This window comes from Pteropus medius, unplaced genomic scaffold (assembly GCF_902729225.1).
Source record: "Pteropus medius unplaced genomic scaffold, Ma_sr-lr_union100, whole genome shotgun sequence".
NCBI classification, from domain to species: domain Eukaryota; kingdom Metazoa; phylum Chordata; class Mammalia; order Chiroptera; family Pteropodidae; genus Pteropus; species Pteropus medius.
The window spans coordinates 6,249,228-6,261,940 of record NW_024349803.1 but is presented as its reverse complement, the minus strand read 5'-3'; the positions used below and the strand labels follow the sequence as shown (position 1 = coordinate 6,261,940).

Genomic DNA, 12,713 nt, shown 5'->3' with positions numbered 1-12,713 from the left:
GTCCTGAAGAATATGAAAAGCACTATTCATATTTAGAATATTATTATAATCATATATAACAGGCATTTCCCAGGCCCAGATGACTGGGGAAGGGCTGTCGAGGAGTGGACTTCCTGCCACAGTAATGCAGAATGCTGATTCTGACTTCCTTAGTCCCACATCATGTTCCCAGAAACATGAAATAACTTGGATGCTTAAGATCAAAAAAGTTGAGTAACTTTTATTAAACCTCAGTGTGGCACAACTCAAGGAGAATACCTACACAGATATTTATGCCCCCAAAAGCAGCTCTAATCATCTCTCTTTTTGATAACTCCTATCAGAAGACATCAGAATATAATACAATGCTCTCAGTTCAAGGATCTAGAATACTTTGTTTCGGCTTTTTCATTTTTTCCCCAAGTCTGCATTGAAAAAAGCAATGTTCCCATACTATCATTTACTTAATGACTCCCTAACCCTTTTGTCCCCACCACCATCCCACCCCATCCCCATTTCCAGCAGCAGGATGGTTATAAACACTTCTTTATAACAGCAATTGGCACAGATGGCTTCTCTTTCTTTGGTCATGGATTTAGTCACTTTCTGCTCTAGCTACTGCAGCAGTTGCTGCTTTATCCCTGCAGTCTCAAAGTGGGCTTCATGGTTTCTTCTTAGAAGTGATCACTTACCACTACCTGAGTCTGGGGCAAGGGGACTTTGCATGCAGATGAGTTGGCGTCTCAGCTCTGTTAGCTGTGTCCACAGGTCCTGAGTGATAGGCCCATACACCTGACCTGGTTGAGGATGCATTTTTCTTTTCCCTCTTATTTGGGCTCCTGATTCAGTACTGGCTTGCTTCTCATTTCCTCCTTTCCCAATAGTTATCTTGAGTTTCACAGCAGCCCCAAGCACCAAGAAGGATCCTTATACCCCTATCTTAGAAACAAGTTTCTTCCATCGATCTCCAGAAAAATCAGGTGCTTTTCCTTTCTACCAGTACTCACTGGCCTCCCCCAGCATCCTGTAGCTGACTATGCCCAAAGCATTAGAATAGAGACTCACCTGAGCCTCCTGGGGAGACATGAGAGGAAGAGTTAGCCAGTCATCAGGGAACAGGTGGAAACAAAGAGATGTTTTATGATATCTTTGAAATATTGTGGTCAGGAACTATTGCTTTCATATTACTGGAGCCAGGATTAAGCCTCATGAATATGTCTATCTTTTTAGCCTAATTAAATTATTTTTTAGTGCTGGCCTAATTTATAATTATAATAATTGCACTAAGACTAAGACTATGTTTAAGGGAAATAATAAGAAAATTATTATCCTCTGGGTTATTTGTTGATACTATTTCAAAATTCTGTCCTTAATGTTAACAAGTAGTTATTAAATTTCTGTTTCTGATTTTTAATAATCTATCATCCTATTTAGGTTGATAGAGAATTTAAAGTCCAGAAAGCTTTATTTTCAGTTGGATTCTCTGTTCCCAAGCCTTTGTTGTACTGCAGCAATACTTCTATTATTGGAACAGAATTTTATGTGATGGAACATGTGCAGGTAAATTAACACTTAATCTTACTTTGTTGTCGCCTTTATTTTTAATTATAAAATTAGATGTTAATAAATGATAATTTATTAGTCAATATTTTAGGTAATTAGTTTGCTTTTAAAGGGCTTAAACTTTAGTTTTAACCTGAGCACACACAATATGGGAGGGATGAAATAGACTAGGAGCAAATTTAGTTTTTAGAGCATATTGACTTGTTCTTAAATTTTCCTCCAGGTGTCAGTAAAGAGCCATATGTAATGGCAATAACCAAACTGCCTGTCAGTATGGGGGGAAAATTATTCCAAATAGGAAATCAGTACATTAAGAACAGTAAATTCAAATTGTTTTAATTTTTTCTTTTTTGTAAAAATTAACTTGAAAGTAGTTTTTGTCCTTTAAGTTCATCTTGACATATATTGTATTTCTCTTTGGCATATATACTCTTATACGTGTTTCACAAAAGAACATTTTTCTAGCATGTCTTGCAAAGAATTGGTTTTGATTGCAAAACTGTTATCCTGATCTTCTTTTACAGGCAGTATGAGATAATAATACAGCAAAAAAAATGGCATGAAAAGACTTGTTTTAAATTATCTGTTGTAATTGCTTCCATAGGGTCGAATCTTTCGTGATTTCACAGTTCCTGAAGTTAGCCCAGCAGAACGCTCAGCCATATATGTGGCTGTGATAGAAACATTGGCTCAGTTACATTCCTTGAATATACACTCATTGCAGCTGGAAGGATATGGTATAGGTGCTGGGTACTGCAAAAGACAGGTAATGCATCCACATAAAGAGCTTTCTTTTCTCAAGTTCTTGGAAATAACATATATTATTAGTCAAATTAAAAATTTTTTTTCTGAAATTTGTCTATAACTTTTAATATCAGCTTTCAGATTAACTTGTGTTTTAAGCATAAAATAATTGTGTGTTTTTAAATTAGATTTTGTTCAGCAGAAGCCTCTGTAACTGACAACATGTACCTGAATGCAAATTTAAAGCTGTTTCAGCCTCTCCACTTAATTTACCAATATATTTTCTATACAATTTTCTTTAACTTAGATTAACAGACATTTATTAAGCATGACTGTGTGTTTAATATGTGGTTGGTGCTGTATTAAATACAAAAAAATAGAAATAAGTTCTCCTAAAGGAACTTAAGGTCATTTTTGAGAGAACTATACATGAATCTAATTTATATGAAACTTGAAAGTGGTATAAAAAATTATGTAATCTAGTAGTGAATTGTTTGGTGCTCATCATGAGAACTGTTCCATTCGGAGGGTGGATATCAGTATGCCCTTGCTTAAGTGGGGAGTGTTTCCTGGGAGAAAGAGATCTTACACTTGTGTACTTAAGGAAAGATAAAATCTAGAGTGGTAGGGAAGAGATGGTGCACATTTCAAATCAAACAACAAGACCAGATGTGTATAGGATTGTTTTCCTTTGTGCTTTTAAGAGGAGCTTAGGGGAGAGAGAAGGGAGCTAAGGTTTAGAGAAGGGAGCTAAGGTTTAGAGAAGGGAGCTAAGGTTTAGAGCTAAGATTTAGAACTAGCACTCACTATATGCTAGTTCCCATGCTAGGTGAATTATGGACCTACTCTTTTTTAATCTTTGTCACAGCTCTAAGACATAGGTATTAATTACTTCTGTTTTACCCATGAGGAAACTGAGGCTTGCAGTTATCAAGGAATACCCACTTAAGTGGCTTATACATAATTTAAACCCAGGTTTATATGATTCCAAAGATGAAGCTCTTTATAGCACTAGGTAGATAAGGAGAAAGAAGGTCAAGTATGTGGTGATGGAGAGAGATCGGACTTTGGGTGGTGAACACACAACAAAATATATACATGATATATTATTGAATTATATACTTGAAACCTATAAATTTAATTAAAAAATAAATTTACAGTTATTTTGGGGAGTGGGGAGAGCGATAAATATAAGCAGATAAGTAATAATGTCTCAATTAGTAGAGGACTTTGAGAATAGGTTGGTTTGTGCATTCAATTCTCAGAACAATAAAAAGTCTTTGTACTCCTCATACCTATAATGTATTAAGAAGATTCTATAGGTAATAAGGTATTCAGATGAAAAGTAAAAATCTCCCTTCTTTTTCTAGGCCCTGTATGCCCTTTTTCAGTGACCCTTCCAGAAATTTTCTGTGCATACTTATTTATGCTTATATGTGTATGTGTATTTGTATGCATTTTTTTTCCTTCCAAAATAGTTACCAAATAAAGACCAGAGCACACATCTCTTGATTCTTAGGCTAGTATTGTACACGTGCGTGTGTGTTAAAAAAAAAATCTATGTAAGTAAAATGGAACTAGATGGAAGAGAGACTTAAATGTTTAAGTTTTTAGGCTGGTATGAGTGTTTTAGGCTGATACTATATCACAGTCATTTGTCTTGAGCATTTAGGAATAAAACCAAATTTGATATCATTGAATTTTGTTTTAATTTAAAAATTACTGGATCTTGCATTCCATTTTCAGCTCTATCATTTTCCTTATTTATGTATCTTTAGGTATCAACCTGGACAAAGCAATATGAAGCTGCAGCTCATCAGGACATCCCTGCCATGAACCAGCTATCTGACTGGCTAATGAAAAACTTACCAGATAATGATAATGAAGAAAATTTAATTCATGGAGATTTCAAACTAGATAACATAGTTTTCCACCCTACAGAGGTACTTTAAGCCATGTTTACAATAAATTAAGTAGCTCTGAGTTAGAGCACAAGTACTAAGGAGTCCAACCCATCCTCACTCTTCTCCTATATCCACCACTCAAAATTTTTAGAAATGAGTCCTGCAGATTTTCTGGCATAAGTAACTGCCTGCCTTTAAGGATGGGTCTAATCTTGAGTGATATCAGATTTACTGTTTAAATAGGCTTTGGGAATTTATATGCATGTTACTGTTTTCTTCAAAAACATTTTTTATCTAAAAATATGTAGTTTATAAATGTCCATGTTCTTTCTTCTGATTTGTTTTCATTTCTTTTTCCTATCTCATAAAGAATTTTTTATTTGATTATTATAAGTTCAGAAAAAAACAGAATTCCAAAAGCCTTATTTGAGACCTGAAGAATTGCATGAGATTAATGTAACCTTGCTTTGCTTAATGTATACAGTGTAATCTTTATATAAAGAGCACAACAAATCAAAACTATAACCCTCCTCCTGTGAACACTGACAGTGAGGACTACCTAGAATTGGAGGAGTGTGGTGGGAATAAGGAAACTACTTTAATTCTCCTCTCACCTATATGCCTTTGGACAAGACACTTGGCCCTTAGTATTCTGACATTAATGTGAAAGATCTACAGTTCTCTGAGTCCTGCTTCTTAGAAGATGGTTTTCTGGGTTTGTTAGTTTTCTCAGAATGCTAAGATGTTTTAGAGCAGGAATAGCTGCTCTAAATTAATGTGCTAAATTTCTGGGTTTTCATATTCTTTTTCTATAGAAAAAGGACAGGAGGAAAATAGCATTATAAATTGCATTGTTGTCATAATTCAAAGTAGTACTATATCAATTGAAAGTTCAAATATAAGGACATATGAGCACATTACCCAACAAGTTCAAATTTTTCCTAGAACAGTCAATTTGATTATTAAAATTAAGTATATATTAATTACGTACGTGTATAATCTTTTGTTAATGGCACTGATGATTTTTTATTCCTTATTTTTCTTATTTTTATTAAAATATAGCTAAAATGCAATATTATATTAGTTTCAGGTGTACACCATAGTTATTTGACACTAAAGAAGTGATCACCAACAACCATCTGACACCATACAGTTCTATCACAATATTATTGACTGTATTCCCTATGCTGTACATTACATCCTTATGACTTATCCGTTTTATACTTGGAAGTTTGAATCTCTTATTCCCTTCACCTCCCTGCCCCCCGCTCTTTTTTTGATTTTTCAGTTACAGTTGACATTCAGTATTATTAGCAATGATGAATTCTGAGTTCTAACTTTGTTAAATATAGAGTAAGAGAATTAAAGAATGCTAATTTATAACCTGGAAAAATTGTAAATGTTTATAACTTAAAACAGCAGGATCTGATCTATTTTTGAACTATATCACTTGATTTATTAATATTTTAGGAGCCTATCTTTGAACATCAGAGCTCTCTATGAGTTCTATAACTATAGTTCTTTTCTATTCATTACTTAAGCAAAGAAAAAAAATGAAGACTTAGATCTCCTGAATTATGTGTTGTCTACTAAAATGTTTAAATTTTAGGATTAGTATCATATGTTGAAAGTAATGGCAAACTACAATAAGTGCCCAAAAGTTATTTTTTTAATATTTAATTTCTTATTAGAAAGTTATTTCTTATACGATTAAAGTTTGCCAACAAGTATCATCTTCCTTTAGACAAGTAGAATATTCAATAGTTAGGGAGAGACTTTCAGAAAAAAAACCAACTGGTAGAGGCACAGCTTTAAACTATTTAGCTGCCATACTAATTTGTTACGTATATCATTATCATTTAATGTTTTAGGATTATGTAGTAGCTAGTAAGATGTCTTCTACTGTATACTCAGTAATTCTATAATTATTAGTTTTAATCAGTTTCTGCCTCTTATAAATATTGTAGCTAATTTTTTATGGAAGTAATATATGGTTGTCAGAGTACAAGTCAACTAGAATTTACTCATTACCAATTATGTGCTCTGATCATGGTGTTGGGAAGGAAATACAGCTCTTAATAAGCTCAAAATACAGATGGAGATAAAAGATATTCAGGAACACCAGAGATCAATATATACGCAATTGCTAAAGTGTATCATACAAAGTGAACCACAGGAGCAGTCAAAGAAGAAAAGATACCCACTATCTACTGGCATTAAGAGCTTTCAAATTTTAGAATTTAATTTGAGTTAATAGTTTATCTTTTCTACCTCATTTAACATTTTTTCATAACCGAATAGGAAATTAGACGTTCTTTTTTATGATTGCACTCCACAAATTGGTGTTGACTATGTGTGTGTACACACACACACACACACATATGCTCACCTGTATATATTCCTAGGGATATGATTGAAAGCTTTTTATTTTTCCTTTGAGGGTAAGGATTATGTCTAATTTTTTTCTTTCCTTCGTCCCTAAATTCTATATGGTAGATACTCAATAAATATGGACGTCCTAGACTAAGAGCTCCTTTATAGTGATTGAATCTTATTCATTTATGTGGCAGGTGGTTACATGTTTCTGCATTAATCTATGTTGAAAGAATTGATTTTAGTTAATCACTATTTCCATCTCAATATTTATACTTAATTTTTATTCTCTAGCAGCGTGACCTTAAAGCAAATTATTTAACGCTTCTCTGTCCCTCAATTTTTATTTTAACTTTTTATTTTGAAATAATTAAACTCAAAAGAAGTTGTAAAAATAGCACAGTGGAGTCCTGTGTACCCATCATCCAGATTCCTCAAATGGATCTCACACAACTATACTATGTTATCAAAGCCAGGAAATTCACATTGTGTGCCTTTTATATTGGGAAGAAAACACCAGAATTTCAGGGTTGCTGTTTTTCTATTCTATTTTTCTAAGGCTATCAATCTCTATTCTTCAGAAAAATATTACGGTAAAAGTAATCATTCATGATATTTACTAAAACTTGGTAATTGTAGGGAATGGATAAATCATAAGAGACTTTTAAATTGTACATTCCTGTGATGTTTAAGTTTTGAGGTTTTATTGAGTTTATTTTGTTGTTAATTTTTGTTTTTAATGGCTACAGCACTAGATCTTCCTAGGTGGTCTCCCATCCAAGTACTAACCAGGCCCGACCCTGCTTAGCTTCCGAGATCAGATGAGATTGGGCATGTTCAGCGTGGCATGGCCATAGACTTGAATTTTTTTTTTTTGAAAAACAGCATATTTTATTTTTATCATCAGAAAACCAAACAAGAAAGAAAACAAAAACAATTTTAACTGAGAAATCTTCCAAGAATGTGTGTGGTTAGCCAGTCAAGGGTTACTAAAGGGTATAGCAAAACAAAAGCATATTACTCAATGTTGCAATCCCTAGTTATTTTCCAGATACTTGTATATAAAGTATTTGAAGCATGTTTGAGCTTGTATTTCAGCAGTGTAACATGCTCACTGAAATGTTCAAAAGAAATCCAATTTTCCTGGAAAATACTGTTAATTTTCTAAATATAAATCTTACCCATCTGGCAGAGACATGTTTAAGATTTTGGAGTTTCATGTACATATTGCCATTTCAATTTGAAAGTCAAATATGTTTTAATAGAAACAGATAAACTCATAGATATTTCATCTATATCTATTAGTCATCAGATGTATTTAAGATAACAAATATATGTACACTGGTTCTTCAGAAGTAATCTGCCTTGCAGTTTCTATGTATTAACATATGAAGAAAAGAATGGTTTGATATGAAAAACAAAACTTGTATTTTAATGACTTTTTCTTTTTAATTTTCCCCCACTGTCTCTAAAATGTCAGTGTAGTTGGAGAAAAGCATAGTAGTAAAATTTAATTTTATTGCTAGAAAAGACGTGGGGATTGGGTTTTTCAGTCTTTCTACTTTACAGATATTTTTAAAATACTGTTTAGTAAATGCTCTTTGGTAGTAAAGCCAGGTTTTGAACTCAGGTCTGCAGACTTCCAATACTGTATGTATAATTCCTTCTCCACTGTCCTGCTTCTCATCTCTACTGGAACTGGTTAATTTCAGTGATCTAGGAATTTAAACGCCTAGTCTTTGACCATGCCTTCTTCACCTTCTACTTCTCTTATTTCTTTACACCACCCCTGAGAGGCTGTAAATTTGGTTACTCTTACTTTAGAAGACTTCTTATCCTGCCTGGCCCATGTAGGCACGATCAATCACTTAAAAAACTACCTTTTTTATTATTAATTGAATTAATAATTTTTTGACTGTGGATGTGTGCAATATGAATTATAAAGTTTCCTGACCTTATATTACTTATTGTTCCAGAATCTTCTCACTCCTTGACTTTACATAATCTCCAACCCTGATCTTGGGTCATCATAGTTTTGCTGCAGAATAGTCATGAAGTCAGGTTAGCCGTGTCTGGGACATATATATATGCTGCATAATTTCATCAAAGCTATAAATTTGTCTCTTCATAATACCCGGGACTCCTTTAAAAAATGGCTTTTTTGCACCTTTTCTGTTCTTCTCAAACCTTCAAGTTGCTTTTCTCATCTAGACCCTGACTCTCAGCGTATGGTCTTGCCTTCTACTTGACTCATTTTTGTCCTTTTAGTTAGTTTCTAGCACAAGCTGCTCTCTGGGGATTATGTGCCCCTTGAAGTTCTCTTGATGTTGTTGAAGACATTTCAGCCATCTACATAATATCTCTTTCATGTAGATTGATAGGTGACATTTTTCTTAAGCCTCATTGTCAAGAAAAATTGTCACTCTTGAACATCTGATTTTTTTTAATGTATACACACTATAAACATTGTGACTAATCATGCTTCACACTTTTTTTTTCCATAGGCAAATCAGAGCAATTTTTACTGTCTACACTAACAACTATATAATGACCCATGATACTCAATTTTATGTGATAACCTTACTCCTAGTTTCATCTGCCTTCTTCATCTACTGTTTGTCCTGTCAGATTTCATATGTTTCTTTTGTTCTGAAAAGGTAAAAATACATATATGTTAATAAAATTCAGTAACGCCAAAAGCATACATAGAGAAATAAAACTCAATGTAGAACATATCAGCAAAAAAAGCCTTCAGTTGTGCTGAGGTTTCAGAATAACTATCAGAAATCATTAATAAGTTCTTAAGCAGCAAGATGAACTAGTAAATGTTCATCTCAACCACTAAGAGTTATGCTGAACTTTTTATTGCTCTGTACAGAAACATACATAGACAAGATTCTAATAAACTATTGCTAATTAATTTATACTAATCGATACAATTTAATGAACCATCAACTTTTCTCATTGACTGTTGTTTCATAGCTTTGTGTAATTATCTAAAAAATGTTTCAAATATCTTTAAACTTAACTCCATAGGAGTTAATTTTCACTGAAAAAAAAGGTAAACATTTATAGCATAAATGTCTCATCTTCTTTTTTTTGGATGTTAGGAGCACAGAAATAACCACAATAGTATAGAGAAAAATACACCCAATCTTTTTTTTTTTAACTTGTCAAATCTAGCTAGTATGGTAACATATAATACAACATAACCACAACAATAAAAGGCCTTATAAAGTCAAATGGAGAAATGATTAATTTTTACCATAGTCTTGATAAAAAAAATTTGATTGCTTGCTATATGCCAGGCTCTGTAATTATTCATTGAATGAATACATGTTGGCTACCTACTATGTGCCATGTACTTTGCTATGGACTGGTAAACACATTTCCTACCCTCAGTTAATTGTCACACTTAACTCTGTGCAAGAGATGTATGTTATGGCTGAGAAAGGGTCGGAGAGGTTAACTAGCTTGTCTAGAGTTACACAGCTAGTAAATGATGGAGCTAGGATTTGAATATAGATCTATCTGATTCCAAAGGCCACATTTTTCCACAAAGCTACAATAATGTGTACAAGAGTGCCAGAAGAGTAAGGCATGAAACCCAGTAATTTGTATTGCCCAAATAAGTTCTGCCGTTTTATCTGGCTTGGATAATCTTGTCTAGATTATTGCTGCAGCCTCCTCACTGGCCCTCCTACAGTTTATTCAAAACATAGCAGCCAGAGTGACCCTCAAAATGCAAATCCTATCATGTCACTTCTCTCAGGGGTCCCCAAACCCCGAGTCGCAGAACGATATCGGTCAGTGGCTTGTTAGGAACTAGGCCACACAGCAGGAGGTAAATGGTGGGCAAGAGAGCCACTCCCCAGCACTAGCATCACTGCCTCAGCTCCACCTCAGATCATTGGGCATTAGATTCTCAAAGGAGCCCTGGTCCCTGATGCCAAAAAGGTTGGGGACCGCTGCTATACAGAACCCTCCAATAGAGGTTCCCCTTCCTATACCCTGTCCCTTCTGCCTTAATCCCTTGAAGTAACCACAGCCATTGCTCTCAGTTTGGTGTATATCATTCCATCTTTGAGTATTCATATATAGCTTTACTATTTAAACGAAAACACTACATAGTCTGCAAATTGTTTTTTCCACTTGTATTTATAGTTGAATGTCTTGTGTTCTTAACATAAAGGTATATATTTCTTTGTTACATATTATTACAAAGTAAAATGAGGAAACCTTTCTATTTTATTGGTTCCAAATGACATGACTGTTATGTTGCTATATAATGGTGGACTTTATATTCCTAAAACAAACAGCATCTTTTATAACAATTATATTTTTGTATCTACAGAGTGAAATGACTTACTTAAAAAATTACTGTTGCCGTAAGAGTGTAATATTTGTTGTGTAGTAAGTTTCATTACCAGAACAAACTCTTAATTATATATGGCATAACACAGATTCTTAAATTATAATAATTATTAGAATTACTTCTTTACCACAGTTATTCCCAGTGGGAGATTTCAACTGCGTTTGCCTCTGCTTATTAGTAGAAATATTAAGACTGTAAAATAAGATGGCCAGTAATGGAATCAGAGGACTTGGCTCTACACAATCAAGACTAATTAGTTTAATAAATGAGATGTGCCACTGTGTGTAAAGACTGCAGACTATGGCCTCCGCTTTGCTTTTGATGGAAAATGTGGTTTTGAATGTATTCTATTTCATTTATTTGATTATTTTAATTTTCGATTTAATGTTTAAACCTTTTTAATTTTAATTACAGACTCGAGTTATTGCTGTACTGGATTGGGAGCTTTCAACCATTGGTCATCCTTTGTCAGACTTAGCTCAACTCTGCCTGTTCTACTTTTGGCCGAAGACAGTTTCATTGACAAAGCAAGGTTCTTATTTGCAAGAAAAAATAATGTTGCTTGAATTGCTGTAATATAAAATTATCTTTATTATTCCTCATAATTTAAAAATAGAATTAAATTATGCAGTCGTAGATAGCTTTTGTTTCTTGAAATGTTTCTAAATATTTTATTCTTTATTGACTTTTCTGACTGTAGCATTTCACTTTTAGTAATTTATGACAAAATGTAACCCTTTGTACATAGTGTTCTTTTGGAAATCAACATTTAGAACATGTTTCGTTAAGTGGACTAATGGTTATTATATTTAGTTTTATGTGCATATGCAGTATTATGACACTTTAAAATATTCATCATGAGATTTTAATTAAAGTTTATAGTATGTGCTGTTTTTATAGGGATACCGTCAATGGAAGAACTAATTTCAATATACTGCCGCTGCAGAGGAATTAATCACAGTCTTCCTAATTGGAATTTCTTTCTTGCTCTTTCATGTCTTAAAATGGCTGGAATCATACAGGTAATTAATTGTTTTTAACATGTATTTCACCATTATTTATAAATGTACTGTTGATGGTATTTTCTTATCTTCAGGGGTTTTATATTCTTTATCCTTAAGTCGTTTGCCTTCTCTTAATGACAAATACCAGACATGGGTGAAATATAAATCCAGAATAGGAATTCGGCAAGGAAAAAAGATGAGTAGCAAAATGTATTATCTCTGTTTGGTATAATAAACTTAAAAGATGGAGGAAGGAAGAGAGAAAGACATAATGACAAAAAGAGAAGCATGTGAGAACTGACTATATCCTGAACATCCAATGTAAGAAAGAGCTAAAATCTTTTAATGATGTCTGTTTCAGACTATAAACCAGGTTTGATTATGAGGAAAGAATTATTTTTGAACTTCTCAAAGCCTAGCACAAGTACCTAGCATATAGTAGCCTCTTAATATATATGTTTGAGTGAATAGGTGAGTAAATTTTTCCATTTTTTAACAACATATTTATGTGATTATTTTGAGAGGAAATTTAGCATAAATTCAGTTGTTTTTTTAAAAATACTGTTTAAACAAATGTATTCTTGTAATTCAGTTTCAGTTTCAGTACTTTGAATCTTGGGGGCTTATTTAAGAAATTGATATACTTCATAAGTGGCAAGGGGCTAGGGCTTGGAGGAAGAACAGGTAAATAAGAAATTTTAGAAACCAAAGAAATGGGAAAAGAAGAATTAAGGAACAGTATGGTTATTTTCTTTGTCCTCAGAGTTCATG

The 12,713-nt window shown here is 33.3% G+C and overlaps 1 protein-coding gene and 1 pseudogene across 1 annotated transcript in view; one reads left to right on the top strand and one right to left on the bottom strand.

Moving 5' to 3' along the window:
- Positions 1-12,713, top strand: part of ACAD11 (acyl-CoA dehydrogenase family member 11) — a 66,258-nt gene that overhangs the window by 7,060 nt on the left and 46,485 nt on the right. The window contains exons 3-7 of the mRNA XM_039837147.1: positions 1,414-1,539; positions 2,147-2,308; positions 4,065-4,229; positions 11,353-11,470; positions 11,839-11,960. Of these exons, the coding sequence (XP_039693081.1) occupies positions 1,414-1,539; positions 2,147-2,308; positions 4,065-4,229; positions 11,353-11,470; positions 11,839-11,960 (693 nt within the window). The remainder of the gene's footprint in view (positions 1-1,413; positions 1,540-2,146; positions 2,309-4,064; positions 4,230-11,352; positions 11,471-11,838; positions 11,961-12,713) is intronic.
- LOC120582475 (uncharacterized) lies at positions 7,304-7,422 on the bottom strand (annotated as a pseudogene).